At 45.9% G+C, this 16,884-nt stretch overlaps 1 protein-coding gene across 1 annotated transcript in view; it reads right to left on the bottom strand.

Moving 5' to 3' along the window:
• SLC16A2 (solute carrier family 16 member 2) overlaps positions 1–16,725 on the bottom strand; it is a 117,720-nt gene extending 100,995 nt beyond the window's left edge. Inside the window, exon 1 of the mRNA XM_008703054.2 lies at positions 16,179–16,725. Within this exon, the coding sequence (XP_008701276.2) occupies positions 16,179–16,602 (424 nt within the window). The 5' untranslated portion in view covers positions 16,603–16,725. The remainder of the gene's footprint in view (positions 1–16,178) is intronic.
• Positions 16,726–16,884: the final 159 nt, after the last annotated feature.

A 16,884-nucleotide genomic window follows, 5' to 3' on the forward strand; every position in this document is an offset into this window, starting at 1 on the left:
TAGCTGTTTTACTTTGAGAGACCACTTTACCTCTTGGTGTATCTTAATGGGACTAATCTTACTACACAGGGCTGTTGGGAGGGTTCAGTGGGGTAATTAATACATGTAGAAGTGAGCATGGTGCTAGGCACACAGTAAAAGGCTCAATAAACATTGGCTGAATGTGAATGGGCATATCACTAGGACATGAAACTTGGATTATTTTCTCAGAGTTGTGCTTCAGCACCCCATATTCTTTTGCCTCATCCATGTGACTGGTCAGGCAAATGGATATAGCCTAAACAGAGCCTTGAGTGAACTGAATTTGTTCAGATGAGGACTGAACCACAGTATGGGACTTTGACTTCATTAGCACTGGGCTAATGCATGGCTTGCACTTGCTCACTTGCATGGCTAACTTCTCAGCCACAGATGTAACAGGCCAAGGCTCATGAGGAGTCTCCCATCCTGCTCCCAGAGGCACAAATTCCCATTCCAACACCCAACTATAACACTCCTGGGGACTCTTTTGCCATTTTCCTTGCCCAAAGCCCAAAGCAACGAGGGCAGAAACAGAAAGATCAAGGATTGGTGGAGAGAAGCTTTCCTCTTATTGCTCAGTCTGGAAATACTTGCAGCTTACATCTGGCCTGCATCCTGTAAAAGCCTTTAGTGGATCTTTACTATCCAGGATTGTCTACAAAGCAAACCTCAACTGTAAGTTGTGTATGTGTATGTATGTGGTGCTGGTGGTGGCAAGAGCAGGGCTGTTAAATGATGTTCAAAGCACAGAAATTTTCCATTACCTGACAGGATGCTTCGGGGGGGGCAGGCCTAGAAGAACTGTCCAGCTATCAAATCTTCCCCTTAAGCTCAAATCGAGACTTTACAGGAGCATCAAGCTTACTCTTTTTTATCATTAAAGATTTTATTATTTATTTATTTATTTATTTATTTTTGAGAGGGGGAGAGAGAGAGAGCAGAGGGAGGAGCAGAGGGGGAGAAGGGGAATCTCAAGCAGACTCCGCGCTGAACATGAAGCCCATGGAGGGCTCTATCTCATGACTCAGAGATCATGACCTGAGCTAAAATCAAGAGTCGGACACTCAACCGACTAAGCCACACAGGCGCCCCTCAAGCTTAATCTTAAGCAGCTTCTTCCCACACTTGCCAAGCACTGGTTTTCAGAAACCCTAAAGAAATAGCTGGGCTTTTACTTCAGTGCATGGATCGACAGTTAACTCCCAATCAGGATTATTGTGACTATTCCTAGTCTATCCTCAACCACTGCCAAACAAATAGTAAAAGTAGATCTCATTACACATGCCTCAGTTTCCTCACATGCAAAATGAGGTGGTGGTTTATGTGATTGCTCTCTGGAAATTAAGGACTCCACAAAACAATGAACCAGGGAGTCAGGCTCTGCCCTACATATGCTCATGTGTGCGTGCATGCACATACACACACACACACACACTCACACACACACCCTCGTTTATCCTCATGACATCCACATTCATACACTCGTGTGTCCATATACATGTATATGCCCATAGTTACACAGTTACATATACTCGCATTCCTATTCACATTCATACATACTTTCAAAACATTGACACAAACATATACATGCAATGCACTAAACTGCATACACACAAGCACACATACACACATAGTTTCTCCTCTTCTGAAGCTGATCAGGAAATAAACATACTTGGGAAGGAGTTCCATTATATATTCATGGACAACAACAAGAAAAGGATTTAGTATTCAGAGTAAACAATCCCCAGTCTCAAGACTGAATCTCCCTGCCCTGATCCCCACTACCCAACCCCCCACACACATTTTTTAAGTCATCTTGTGAAGAACCCTTACAGTTTGCCCCTTCCTGGTAAGCTGGAGCAATAAAGCCTAAACCTAAAACGAAAATACATCTTGGTTTGCCTGGGACAATCCTAATTTACGCCTATTGTCCTAGCATAATCTTAATAGTGTCTCCTTTCACTCTCAAATGTGTCCCAGTTTGGATAATAAATTATCTCATAGCCCTACTTAAAACTTTCCTCACCCTAGGTCATGACTGGGCCACCTGGGATAGACCAGTAGGCCTAGGCTTATTTGTCTTACTGGGAAAGCATTTTGTTCTTCAACCATGCTTAACTCTTCAATTCTATCACTAGAGATTCTTCTTAGTGTTCCAACCTTGCATTAAACAAAAGAGTTTACTAACCCAGGTCCCAGTGATTAAGGGGAGGCTGGGGCACTTTGCCATTCTAGTTGGCTTCACTGTGGGCATTAACCCTCCTCCTTTTGTTCTCACCCCATTTAATTCCCCAGCTAAGTTCTTTCTGCTTATAATCCTGGACACCCTAATGTTTTTTCTCCTTTTCCTCCTCTTCATCGTTGTAAAACATTAGGCTCTGATGACCCAGACTCTATCTGAACCAAATTACACTCCATACCGTCACCATCCACCCTACCTTAGACTCAGAGACCCTTGGAATAAAAAGGAATGGCAGAAGGAATGTGGAAGAGGGAAAGGGAGAGGGAAAGGAAAAGAGAGAAAGAGAGAAAGAAAGAGAGGTTCAATCTCATTTAGGCTCTGTGACTAATTTTCATTAAGCCTGCTACCTAATTTCTTTTAGCCTCGGGGCATGGGAGCTAGTGACTATTTTTGTGGCTGGATTAACTGTGTTTTGAAAAAATCTGAAAACGCTGTCAGCTCTTTGCAAACATGGCTATAAATACATTGTGCAGAATAGATTCGTAATGCTATTCACAGAGCAACTGGACAAGGATCCATGTTCTCCAGACATGTGGATACCACATACTGCAGCTTGAATTTTGGCAGCAGCTGTGTTAATCTGCAAACAAGAGGAAGCAGGGAAGAGGCCCCAATAAGAGCAAAAGGGACATTATCAGTATGAAGTGGGGAGATTTACACACAAGGCCTTTCTTAGACCCTGAGAAAACTGAATAGCCTGGGGAGAAGCTGGAGGGTATGATGTGCTCACTTGTACAGCTATGGAGTTGTACATATATGTACATATGCACATACATACATATATATACATCTGCCTGTGTGTGGGTATATGTGTGAGAGAAAGAAAAGGGGATATCCACGTAGATAAATGTGTATGTGTGTGCCTGTGGGTATGTGTGCTTTTAGTTGTCATGAGTTCAAGCTTAAGGTCAGATTATGTGTATAGTTTTATACACACAAGTGGTTGGTTATACATATGTGCATCACTGGTGATGCCTCAATCCAGCTGTAGATGCATGAGAACATGTGCAAATCTACGGATCAATTTATATACCTGGCAGCCATGATGATAATTTATATATAAGGCTCAAACCAGTTTTCAAAATATTGTTACATCCCCTTTCATTTGAACCTCATCACAAGACTGTCAGATAGAGATTATTATTTCCTCCCCCCATTTTGCAGATAAAGAAAGTGAGGCTGAGAAGGGCCAAGTGACTTGGCCAAGGTTGCAGATTAGGTAAACCACAAATCCAGGACTCTAACCCTGGTCTATCTGATGTCAGATCCTATGCCTGAGCCTATACCACACAGCACAGAAAGAAATGGGCAAAGGAGACTTGAACTCTGGGGTCTACTTTATGATCTCCCATTCCAAGGGCACCTTTTCTATTAGTGCTAAAACAAATTCCATGAAAAAAGGGGGGCCCCAGGGCAAGTGCTATTCTCTGTTGAGCCATGCTCTGGAGAGTAGTCTGCGGGTTGCTGGTCCTGCCTGGAGACCCTAGCCAAGTCCACTCATGAGACACAGATGAGCCATGGCCTTTTTGAGCAGATGTTCACTGGGCATACTCTGGAGCCCACTGGGGGTACTTTCTGGAGTAAGAGCTAGGACAGTAGGTTTGTTCCCTCTCTATTCTCTGCTTTGGCTGTCTGTCTTTCTCTTCCTAAAAGTCACAGGCTCCCAACATCTGGTCTGACCGGTTCTACCTGAGTCTTCCATGTTTGAGACATCCTGTGAGGAAGGCAGGTGGCACAGGTCTAGCTCGGCCTGAATGTGAGTGGTGCCATCCCAGGGCAAAGGAACAAATAAGTCCACCTGTCTTGCTAACCTCCCTTGCCCTGACCACTAGGTCACTCCAGCTTCTTAGCCAATAGATCTAAGGAAAATTTGCTTTTGGCTAGTTTTTCCATAAACAAAATCTAGGTCAAGGCAAAAAAAAAAAAAAACTCACGAAAAAACAAAAAACAAACAAACAAAAACAACCCACTGTGTCTCTTGGAACACACACTATCCTGTTGTTTACCATTTGGATGGTTAGAACCTGGTCAAGAGCAATGGAGATAATGATAATGATTCCAAGGTTTCAGGATCACTGATTTGAAGGCCTTGAAGACAGGGCTCAGGGGAGGAGGGATGGTCTCCTAGTCATTTCAAGGCAGGTGGTCTTCACCATTCCCCTGCTCTGCTATGACTGTGCTCAGTCATTCCAACTGGGCACCATAATTTTAACTTGCTAAAGTTTAGAGATTACTCTGGGGGCCCCTGTTGGGACTTCCAGGCATTTGTCCTCCCCTCCCCCTAACCCCAAAATATAAACCCTCCTTCCAAGTAACAGGATGGGAGGTCCCAACAGTCAAGGAGGTCATAGGGCTTGGCAGGATCTTGGCAAGTTGTTAGGAGGTGGGATACAGAGCACCCTGTTGTGGATGGGGTTATTCAGGTTTCAAAACTGTTATATGAGGATGTGTAGACCACTCACAGTCATTGGTTCCCTCCAGAACTCAGGGAGGAACTTACTGGTTGACTTGGCCAGTGCAGGATTACTCAACATGTGGGCAAAGTTATGATTTTAGGGCCCCAATGAAGCAGGGCCACCCCAAATGAGAAAAGCATAGATTTAATGAATTGTTTCAGAAGTTGGCACTTGAAAAAAATAGTGCTTAGGGCCTCTAAAGATCTTAATCTGGTCCTGAGCATGACCAACATCAGAGTGGCGCAGATGGTACCTGGATAAAGTAAGTTCACCCCCAGAATTCCTGACTGAGTAATGCTAAGCTCCCTTGGGCTCACCTGGGGTTACACTAGCCTACTAGTGAGATAATAAGAATAGCAAATGCTTATACAGCACTTACCATGTGCCAGACACTGTTCCAAACTATATATAACTCATTTAACAACCCTATATGGTAAGTTCTCTTATTATCCTCCTCTTACAAATGAGGACGCAGCACAGAGAGGTTAAGTGGCCTGCCTAGGGACACAGCTAAGTGGTGGAATCAGAACTTACTCAAGCAGTTTGGCTCCAGAGTTAGTGCTCACTCAAGAAGGTACCATAAAAGGAGAATTCTCAGTGGTACTTCACCCATAGGACACAAACCCCCTTTTAAAAAATAAAGACAAGATTTTAGGAAAGTGATCTTAAATTGGAGAATGTTCAGGAAAGATTTCCAGGCACATTGACTCAGTGTATCATAATCTGTCCCACCAAATCTCAGCTTTGCATTGAGGTACTTGCTCACGTGTTCTCTCTTTGCCTCTTTTGGATGGAATTCTCCGAGGAGGCAGGATGGAGACCACAGGATAGCTACCCTTTCCAAAGCTCATCTCTTCTCAAATCTGGGAGGAAGTGTTTTCCATTTCCTTCAGAGAAGTTGTTCTCTTACTCACTACCTCACCATTCCCCATCACTCCTGACCCCTTGCCAGGAAGCACCCAAAACCTCTTTGGTTTATAGAAGCCACTGGTTATAAGCACTAAGTCTCTGGGAGGTCCAGTCTTCTCATGGAATTAGTGGAAAAATTGGGGCCGAAAAAAGGCAATGGACTTTTCAGTGTCACAAAGACAGTCACAGAGCTAGAAGCAGAACCCAGGTCTCCTGGTTGCCAATCCAGTACCTTTCTTGATTCCAGCCAACAAGACTTAGCAAGGCCTAGATCCTTCCTTCCATGACCCTCATTTCCATCTCCCTTAACTTTTTAACTCCTGATTGTTTGTTTATTTTTCATCATACCATACTTCTTCTTATCCATACACTTAAACTTCAAGCTGCTATTAAGTTTAGGGACAACACTATTCCACCTTTCAGGGAGCTCTTACATATCTGTCCCCATGCAACATGAAATGGGGACACCTGGGTTCTAGTCTCAGCTCTGCTAAACATTAAGTGTCTGACCTTAGGCCACTCACTGGCTCTCAGTCTTCTCTCCTTTTTCTGCAACTATAAAATAGGATATAAGTCTCTACAGAGCCCGTCGTTGTTGTGAACTTTTCTCTAACTAAATACAAACCACATTGACTTTCCATTTTCCAGAACCCTTCAACATAGCACTTGTTGTGATCAAAGATGTTGGCACATGATGAGATTCAACTGGGTATTTTATTTCATAACTGTCTCTGTTGCAAGGATAAACATCAACTAAGATGTAAACTACAATGTGCTACACACAGAGGAGATTGTTACCACTCAGTAGTTTTCCACTGTCCTGGGGCTCAAAGCATCTGGAGGTCTGTTTGGGACTCAGGGTAAGGGGCTGAGAGTTGTTGCCATTTCTGCTCTCATGCCCTTTATCCCTCCCCTCGGACCTCAGAAAGTGTGCCTGGGCTGCTGACATGGAAGAGCAGGTGGTGTAGGTTGGGCAGGCTATGCCACAAGCCATTTGCAAGCACCTCATTCCATGGCCCAATGCCCAGAGATCCTCCCACCCTGTGTCCTTCTCTCCAAATGTCCTCAGTATCTTCCTTTCCTCCTGCCTCTCCACTCCACCCTGCCTGCTGGGTCAGGGCCTAATGGGGAACAGTGACTCACTGGACTCTCAGAGGGCAAAGACCCAGACTCTGAGCAACAATCAAACTGTCCAATTCTCAACCTTCATCCTGCCACTGCCCAATTCATAGGCTCTTCTTCACATAGCTAAATCCCATTTTGAGTTACAACTCTCCTAGCAAACCTTCCTTGATTCCTATTGATTCCTCACACTCATCTCTCCTTTCCCACATCACTGCACAAAAATTGCATTCAATTATATATATGCACATATTTTTACTAGTTAGCAATAATCTGCAGTTGTTTGGTATGTTATGTCTTTGCAAAAAAATTATAAACTTCTTGAGGGATTTTTCCTTCTCTGGCTCATCCAAGGTCTAGCCTTGCACACAATAAACACTTATTGACTTGAATCGAACCAACATTAATTGAATTGGGTAGAGGGTATGGGGAAGGCTTGTGAGCAGGGAGAAAACTAACATGTATCGGACATGTTATTATTATCCCTATTTTATGCATGAGAAAACTTAGACTTTAAGAAGTTAAAAACTTTGTCAAAGCCAGCCATGTGGTAACTAATTGAATCTAGCACCGTTTGATTCCAAAGCCCATATTCAAAGTTATGTAACAGCTTTAATGCCTATTAGCAAAGTGTTGATTAAATAAAATATGATATACCCATATAATAGAATACTGTGCAATTACAAAAAAAGAGTGAAGACTTTATGGATTTAATGTGTAATAATATCCAAGACATATTTTGAAGTATAAGAGGTGAGGTAGAGGATAATATGAAGTATGGGTTACCATTTGTATTTTAAAAATAGAGTGTACACACACACACACACACACACACACACACACACACAATTGCTTGTACGTATACAGAATATCTCTGGAAGGACACACCAAACAACACCGGTGGGCTCTAGGCTGGGGAACAGGGTAACTGGGAGACAGAAGTTAGAGAGAGACTTTATAGTATTGCACCTCTTGAATTGTGTTTCATATTAAATAAATAAAATCACATTTATTAAAACACAATACAATCTCTTTCCACAAAGTAGTGCCTGGGGATTGACTTTGGAAAAGTTCTGGGAGAGAAGGGGGCAGTATGCCAGTGGGTTGGATTGGGGACCTCCCAGGGTGCCAAAAGCCCCATCCTTTGCACCCATTTCCCAATCCCTCTTACAAACCAATCTCCACTATAATCATCTGACTGTAATGTTGATTGAGGTCACATCTTTCCAGATCTCAGTTCTCTACCTATAAAATTGGAACCAGATGGGGTAGAATAAGATGGTCTCCAAAATGCCTTCCAGCCCAGACATTTCAATAACCAAAAATCAAAAGGGTGAATCCTACTATGTATAAAATCTTAGTCTCAAAGAAGGGCTTTGAGATTTTGTTTTGTTGTTTGCAACAAAGAAGAGAAACATTCCCTTTGGATTTGCCTACTAGATGGTCTTAATGGAGGCTCCCTAAGTGGTCACTGAAATGCTTGTTCGAAAATGCTGTTGCAGTCTTCCTCCAAGCCTCTGGCCTTCTGTGGCCTCTGTTCTCCAGGGCTATCCTGTTTAGAACACAAGGAAATTGGCCCACTCCAAAACGGAATACAAAAGAGCAAGGGCCCTTCTATGCTTAATGTCCCCTGGCCCAGACCTTCTGACCCTAAATATCCCTTTCCTTCTTCCTCACTACCTGCAAGAGAACAGAGGCTCTGTGAGAGACCCTCGGGAGGAAGTGACGCCCTAACTTCACCCACCACTCACATCCCCCCCAATCCCTAGAAATTCCTACTAAAAACCTCAGTCCTTGACTTGTAGGGAGGTTTGTGAGCTCCTGCCAAGACCTGTAAATATTTTAACATGCCTTGTTTCCTTGAATGTATATGACCCGCTACTGGCCCCTCCTTTCTCTGGGCTCTTAGAGAACTGAGGAACAAAGAAAATACAGCCAGTCCTTAGCTACAGGACACCCAGGTCAAATTGCAGAATAATACAGAGGGGATATGAGGAAGAGATTGAGTGGGAAGGTAGAATGTGGGGAGGAGGGTTGATTCCCCTTCCAGATATATTTAGAGAAAGGTATAGCAACTCAAATTCTAGGGGCTGGCAAATGTTACTGGAAATGAATAAGAATAACACCAACCCCTTCACAGTTTACAAAGATCTTTTGTATACATAATCTTATTGGATCCTTCATAGTCCTATAAAATATTGTTAATTCCATCGCGCAGATGAGAACACTGAAGACTTGGACGTTTATATAACTTGTTCGAGGCTGAACAATTAAGAAGAGACCATTTCTATGTCTTTTTTGTACCCAGGGATCATGACTCTGGGTAGAGTGAGATGAGTAGTTAGAGGCGTATGTCATACATCACGAGACTGTCAGACTTCTGTCTACTAAACCCTTTCTTGGCCATCTTTTTATCCCTTAGTCATAAGGATGCCCTGAGGCTACAGGAATGGAAAACTTGGCAGCAGTCCCCTTGGTAGCTGCCTCTTCCCATCCTTACTATGTATTAGGTGATATATAAAAGCAGGAATTCTGGACTCAGATTCTGTGTTCAAATCCTGGCTCTGTCATTATTTCCTATATGAGCTTAAGCAAGTTACTTAACTTCTGTGCCTCTGACTTTTCATCCACAAAATGGAGAAAATAATGGTACCTATATCATAGTGTTGTTGAGAATTAAAATGAGTTGTTAGGTGTAAAGAATTTAATATGATGCTGCACAGACTTAATTGTGAAATGCTAAATAAATGTTAGTAATAATAATAATTAATAATAAGTAACAGGGAGGGCTTATAGGGAGTCATCTCCATACTTTCACACAGTCTCCTTGGGATTAGTGACAACCCCACATGAAAAGAAAGGGGTGCAACTGACCAGGACATTTGTTGAATACAATTGGGTACGACCTGCTACAATATTATTTCCTCGGCTAGGTTCCCAGGGTTATGAAAAGAGAGGGTGTGGAAATGACAAAAATAAGTTCATAGCAGTTATCTTACTGCAAAAATCCAGAGGTGATGACTTCCACACTCTTGAATGCTACATAGAAAGTTACCTTTCCCCCAGAAAGTGAAGAGTAAGAGAGGGAAGAAAGGGGAAAAAGGAAAAGATGCCTCTGTGGGATATGTAGAAATGGGCCAAGATCCAGGCTGGAGTTGGGCCTGTACAACATCTTAAACTCCAGTTGTTCCTTTAATTGAGCAAGAGAAAGAAAAAGAAGAGAGATAACAATACTGTGAGGAAAGGGGATGGCATATCTAGCAAAGGTGATACAAATGCGCTATGACAATGGGAGGAGCCATGAAAATATGGTTAGGACAGGGGCTTCTTCTGTTTCATCTTCTTCTCCTTTCAACCCCAGAAGCTGGAGTAAAGTAGAAGATAGAGTTAGGCAAGACTACCAGGGTGAAGAGGCATATACTTCCTCAAGCCACCAAACAGGCTACATTCAACACCCACAAATAGGTGCCAAGTGATTTCACATTAGTAACTACAGCACCCACCTTCAAGGTAGGTAATTAAATGTCCTTAGGTTTAGTGCTCGGTCATTCCTAAGATGGGACTGGGCTGGAGTGTCCTAAACCTTCTTCCCAGTAACCTTTGAGTACCGACAGGAATGCAGGATAAGAAGAGTGTTGGGGAGTTACAAAGGGTCCAGGCCAAGATGTACAGACCAGGCTGGCTATATCCTCTACATCACCCTCACCTAACAAGTTTTTCATTCTGGGCCCTTTGTGCTAGTCTGCCATAACCCATAGAGAAGCCTCTATCATGTCAAACCTGATTCCATAAACAGATGGGGAAAGACTGCTTTCATAATCCATGGCTTCAGGTGAGGTGTCTGATTGTGTGTGTGTGTGTGTGTGTGTGTGTGTGTGTGTGTGTGTGTGTCTGTGTGTGTGTGTTATGAATAAAGCCTTTTCTCTAAGGTTTGCTCATTGAATCCCAAGCGAGAAAGTTCACTCCATCTTTTATACAATCTGAAAAGGATAAATGATTAATCCTTTTCAAAAGGCAACAAAACGAAAAGATGCTGGTGTTAAAAGCAGTACACCGTCTTGGGAAACTGGTCTCTTCAAAAGGTCAGGATGGCATCCTTTACATATTTCTGCAAATGCTGATAGTTCAGCTGCTTGTTTACTCTTCGTGGCACTGGAGGAGATGTTTCCAATGACAAGCAAGTATAAATTTAGGGGAAAATGAGGGAGAGTTCTATGCCGGCTACTTCAGTAGCCACACTCTCAGCTAAGACCTGAGAGAAGCTAAAGTTGACCAGGGACTGTGGATACCCCACAGGGGCTCCTCTAGGATTAAAACAGCAGTCCTTCCACACCCAACCACAGTGGAACCCAGGCAGCAGCTCTAACCCAGCTATAAAGATGCCCTGTCTGAAGCCCCCTGAAGAAAACCACTATGTCCCATTTAGGATTCCTGGTTTACTCTTCTATCCTGAAGTAAGAGAAAACCAATGTCATAGTAACCATGTATTTCTGAGAAATAAGAATGAGCTGTGGGAAATTAAATTTCAGGAGAAGGGTCCAAACTGAGGCTTAAGGAAATGCTTATAGTTTAATGCTTTTTAGGAACAGGTTTGAATGCTGGGAAACAGTAGCATACAGACCCATTCTGCTAGCCTGCAGCCAGCCAAGTTGAGAGAATTTTCTTGGGGGCCCAGTTCCATACCGAGCAGGGCACTGTGGGACAAGCAGTTGTATGTCCAGAGTTGCCCTTACACACTGGGCAAAAAGGAGTGGATCTTTTCAACCATAATAGTATATATAAGCAGCTCTATAATCTCTAAATACATATGACATGGGAAAATAATATCTATATGGTTTTTTTCATTGTTTCCCCAGTCTCTTCCCAACCTGTCTACATCTTCATTCAGGGAGATTAACAAATTTCCATTTTGTCTGCATGAGTAAAAATGTATGCCAAGTGAATAGTAGAGACTAAAAATTTCACATAATTCTAGAAGGATAGAATGGCAGAGCTATAAAGTTCATCTAGTCAAACCCTCTCATTTTTCATATAGATAAACTGAAGTACAGAGAGGTAAAGTACCTGCTCAAAGTCACAGAGCAAGTCAGGGGCACAAGTTGTCTAACTCCTAGTCACTGTCTAGCTGATATCACTGAGATCACCAGCCCTTTGGGGTCCAGATTTATATTTAGAATGAGCATTTGAGGCCACTGGACAGTAAGCCAGGGATCCAGCCTCAACCAACTACCCCAGCTAAAACAAGCATCCCCCTGGTTGGCTTCCAAATACCCCAACCTCTCCTCCTCATCCCTTCCGATATGAGTCAAGGTCCTAGTTTGGGACTAGTTGGTTGGGAAGGAGGCAGAAGAGTTACTTGAAAGATGCCTGACCAATGGCCCTGTGGCCCAAAGCTCCATTGAAGGCTCTAAACCAACCTGATCAAGTTTATCTGGACAGTTGGCAAAAGCCTTCAGCCAAAGGTAAGACCCTGGCAGATTTGCTCAAAAAATACCTCGTTCCTAAACTCAGCAATTTAGTGGTCAGCCCAGTGAGACACTGAACCAAGCAACGAAAGGCCCTAAGATGGGGAAGAGAAATATAGCTTAACCTGCCTTTGACCCAACCCATCCTTGGGACTTTCTGTCTAAATACATAGTGTACCATTTTCCCCATGCCTAGAAAATTCTGTTTCCATTTGAGTGATCCATGAGTCTGAACTATCTTGTGCCCAGTAGTAAACTTTCCTGACCACTGTCCCTTTCCCTGAGTAGTGAGAGCCCTAGTCCTTATCCTCCCACCTAGGAGCCTACAAGGACCATGCTTACAAACTATCCAATAAAAGACACCTCCCATCATATATTATATCTCAGTGTTAGACTGGCAGTCAAAGTGGAAAGTGCAGAGTAATGGGTTTATTTTGTAGCACACTTAAAAAGACCTAAGCTTGGAGCCAATGTTAACAACTCCAGCTTGGTCTACCTTGTCTCCTGGATCCCCAACCCTAAGCCTTCCCCAGCTCCAACCCACTTAGGGTTCCAGTAATGACCTGGGGCCCACAACCAATGCTACCTTGTTCCTCTTTACCCTCTTTCCTCCAAAAGTCAACTTTCCCCGGGGCCTATGCCTGGGAGGAATGGCAGGCAAAAGTTTCCTGAGATGGAGGCAACTGACCAAGGTCTGGTTTGGGGGGAAAGGAAAAGATCAGGAGAAAAATGAGCCTATACTTTTTGCAGAGCTTGTAGGAAAGCTCAACCAGGAAGCCATGCCATACTTTCCACCAGGTTGCCTGGCTGCCCTGTCCTGTCTGCTGCTTGGTCTGGGCAGGGGGACTCCCAAATTTCCTACAAGCTCTGCCAAAAGTATAGGCTCGTTGCTCTCCTGGTCTTTTCCTTTTCTCCCTAAACCAGACCTTGGTCACTTGCTTCCATCTCAGGAACCTTTTGTCTGCCATTCCTCCCAGGCATAGGCCCCGGGGAAAACTGGCTTCCCTTCAAAAACAGGTAACGAGAAGGCACAAGATATACTGTTAGTGCCACTGCAGAACTGTAGGCATCACAGAATCTACAAAAACTGTACATTCCATGCTTAGAATGGCCTGAATTCCACTTCCCTTTTACTCTCTGTGGCTGTTTCCCATGCCCAGAGACCCCTCTGATGCAGCGTTAGCCCCCAAACACCAAAACTACCTTTCTCTGGGGCTCCCTCATAACAGTTCCAATTATCTGCAGAAACTTAGACTCATAAAGACAATCAGTGGCAGCTTTAGAACTGTAAAGATACTAGGCCTAGCCAAAGAGAATTTGGGTTGTGGATACCTCCAAACATTAAACTCATAGATTTTTTAGAGATGAAAGGCATGTCAGACATTAATAGAACCTTAATAGCACCAACCTCCTTGACTAGGGGGGTATATGTTCCATGTTCCCCAGAATGGCTATTAGGCAAATACTGGCTGATAAACATTTTAGCAAGCTTCTGCCAGATTTCTTCTAACCCTTTGAGACACCAGAGCTGTGGCACAGGTCCTGGGAAATTTTGAGTAAACTGCAGAAAGCATGTGGAGACAGAGCCACATTTGGAATCTCAGGATCTGAATGGTTGCTTGGGAAAGCTGAGGGGCCCAAGAAAGGTATTGCTAAGGATGAGATTTTCTAGGAGCTCAAGAATGTGGTGGGGTATTCTCGACCTTTTCAAAATAAAAACTGAGGTGTTCCTAAGAGCATCCAGTGTCAAAAATAACTTTCATGAATTCAAGATGCACCACAGAGAGGACCCAAGCCAAAGTATTCTGAGACCCTGGGAACATAACAAATTCTTTTCTGTCCCCTCCTGACTTAAACTCACCATAATTTAAACCGGTAAACCCAGCCCTTCAATGGACCTAGTCTGTGTCAGAGTACACACCAGCCACACCTCTGCACAGCCCACTGCCCCCCCTTTCCCAGCTGTACTGTGAGGTCTTGACCGGAAAGTCCCAGCCAGCCCTCCCCCTGAGTCCCCTATGATCACCTACTTTGAAGTTTGTTCCCCAGCAGTAAACCTCTTCCTGGTAAAGTAGTGGTTTTTCCAAGTTTTATTACATATTCCGAAGGGCCCAGCTCTAGGCCTGCTCACACCACATGAATGCCAGGGCCTAGCTTCAGCCCATCCCCCACTACCTCCCATGAAGTTTCGCCCAGACTTTGCCACTGACTCTGAAGGCCAACAGCCTGCCTTCAACCACAGGGCAATGCTCAGCAGGTGCCCTCCTAGGTAACGTAGGCAACAGCCAGAGGCCCTACCCTGGCTGCCTTCCCAAGAGCCCCTGAACTGCATCAACGCAAGGAAAAGGTAGTCCCAGGGGTAAGTATGGCAGTAACCTTACTCCCAGAAGTTGTTCCACACACTCCAGAGACCCCCTACACTTGGGCATCAGTGTGGCCTGGGCAGTCTACACCCTGGACAGCTGCGGAGGCACACTCTAATTTTCAAGTGGGAACCACACATTGCGGTGCCAATGGGTCACAGAGGTACCAAGTGGTACCCCAAATCCTCTTCTTTAAAGGTAATCCAGTAAAACTGCAAACTTTAAAAAGGGGGAGGGGGTCCTTGGTTCGAAGCAGCGGTAGGAGTGGCTGTTCAAGGGCCCAGGGAATCCACAGGTGGATGCCCTAGAATTCAAGGTTTCTATGTTCAATAAATAATCCCAAGGCCCCCACAGAGGGCAGCAGAAGTATGTGTTGGGATGAGGGAACCCCTCAGCCTTCAGCCCCAGGGCAACACTATGAAAAGCCACCTATTCCAAGCTGCGAACTTTCAGCCAGTGGCAGTGGAGCTGTCCTGCGGAGCCACAGAAGGAGCGAGCCTTCAGGGAGAAGGCATCCCAAGTCCCTCGCTCCCTCCCTAGACTCCTCATCAGAACTGTTGAGGGGCATCGCCCTTGCCTTTCTGAGAAAACAGGATAGCTCCTCTGACTTCAGAGCCTATGGGCAGATTCAATGCGAAGAGAATGCAAGGTTGCAGTCTTGTGGCCACAAGCCTAAGAGAGCGAAGGCTATACCCTCCAGCCCTGCTTCTCTTAGGGAAGAAGACCAAGTCAGCCCCACGAGGTCAGCATTCTGGCTGAGGCCCAAGGAGGCATCCTGCAAATAGTGGAGAGGCTCGAGCCTGGGGGAGAGCAAGGCTCAGGTTGGGGGCGGCATGGAGTAAGTCTCAGGGCCCAGCCTTCCAGCTGCCTTACACTTCTCTGGCAGGAGACCCCGGAGACCGCCTTCCTGCTTGCTTTGGGGTTCAGCTCAGAGGGCACAGAGATCTGCTCGCTCCCTCAGAGTGGTAGAGGACGGCCTGGCCTGGCTGGGCCATAACCACCGCGAGCAAAGAGACACGCGCACACCCCACTCGCACTCCCTTCCTCCCCCTTTCTCTCTCCAGCAGACACACACGCCTGCCTTGTGTTTGTTCGCTCAGTCACCAGGATTCCAAAAGTGTTTTTGACAGAAAACACCTCCTCTCCCTGTACGGGAACAGGGGCTGCTGCGGAGATCCGCAGTACGGTATTTCTCTCAAAGCCCTCCCAGCCTCCCAACTCTCTCCTCTCTCCATGACTTCGCACCGCCTTCAAAAAAAATCTGCAAATATTTCCCCTCACTACACATGGTCAGCATACTTTAAAAAAAAGGGGGGGTGCGTCTGGATTTGTTCCAGGGCAAAAAAGTTCATTCCTTGCCTGTGATCAATGACTATCCCAGGTCCCACCCAAGGGACGTCTTGCGCCTAGTCTCCATAGGTAAGGGTGCCCAGAGCCCCGAAAGCCGCGCCTTAGCAGCGCCCTGGGCAAGGGATAAGGGGGAGGAGTCGAAGCAGAAAGCTGAAGGGGCGCCTCCGACCGAGAGATCAGGAGTCGGCGGCAGTGGGAGCGGAGGACACCCTTGCCCAGAATGCCAGGAGGGGCGCGTGGGGCCACTCACCTGCTTGGAACTCCACTTGGCGATTTTTCTCTCTTTCCTCCTGCAGCAGCATGGAGTAGAGGATCCCAAAAGAGTTCTGGATGCCAAAGATGGAGCCGTTGCACCAGGTGGCAGCGAAGACCACCATCCAGCCGAAGCCACCTTCGGGGGGCTGAAAGCCGCGCGCCGTGCCGCGGGTCTCTACAGTGGGCGTGGACTTGGAATCATGCACTGGGTCGGGCTCAAATTCCAACTCCGGCAGGGGTGCAGGGTCTGGTAGGGGCTGGGGCTCCGGCTGTGGCTCCGGCTGCGGCTCGGGTGGGGGCACTGGCACCGGCTCAGGCTCGGGCTCTGGTTCGGGGTTACCCACCCACTCCTGCTGTTCCTGGTCTGCCTCCCGCCAGGGCCCCTTGGCTTCCTTGCTCGCCAGGCTTTGCAGCGCCATCTCGGCAGGGGGACTGTGGCTGCTCCGGCGGGAGGAGCCGCTGTGTGGCTGGTACTTGTTTCTGCCGCTGCTGCTGCTGCTGAAGCTGCTGCTGCTGCGCTGCTGCTGCTACTCCGAGCGCTGCTGCTGCCGCTGCCTCCTCCTCCCGGCTCCGCGCCCCAGCTGGCCCGCCTGTCCCGCGACAGACGGTCCCTCGAGTCCTCTTCTCCTCCTCCCACGTCCAACCCCCCTTCTGCTCTCCCCATGTCATCTCTCTCCTCCCCCTCCTCCTCTCCCCCCCCC

Source organism: Ursus maritimus (assembly GCF_017311325.1).
Source record: "Ursus maritimus isolate PB19 chromosome X unlocalized genomic scaffold, ASM1731132v1 scaffold_X1, whole genome shotgun sequence".
Classification (NCBI taxonomy): domain Eukaryota; kingdom Metazoa; phylum Chordata; class Mammalia; order Carnivora; family Ursidae; genus Ursus; species Ursus maritimus.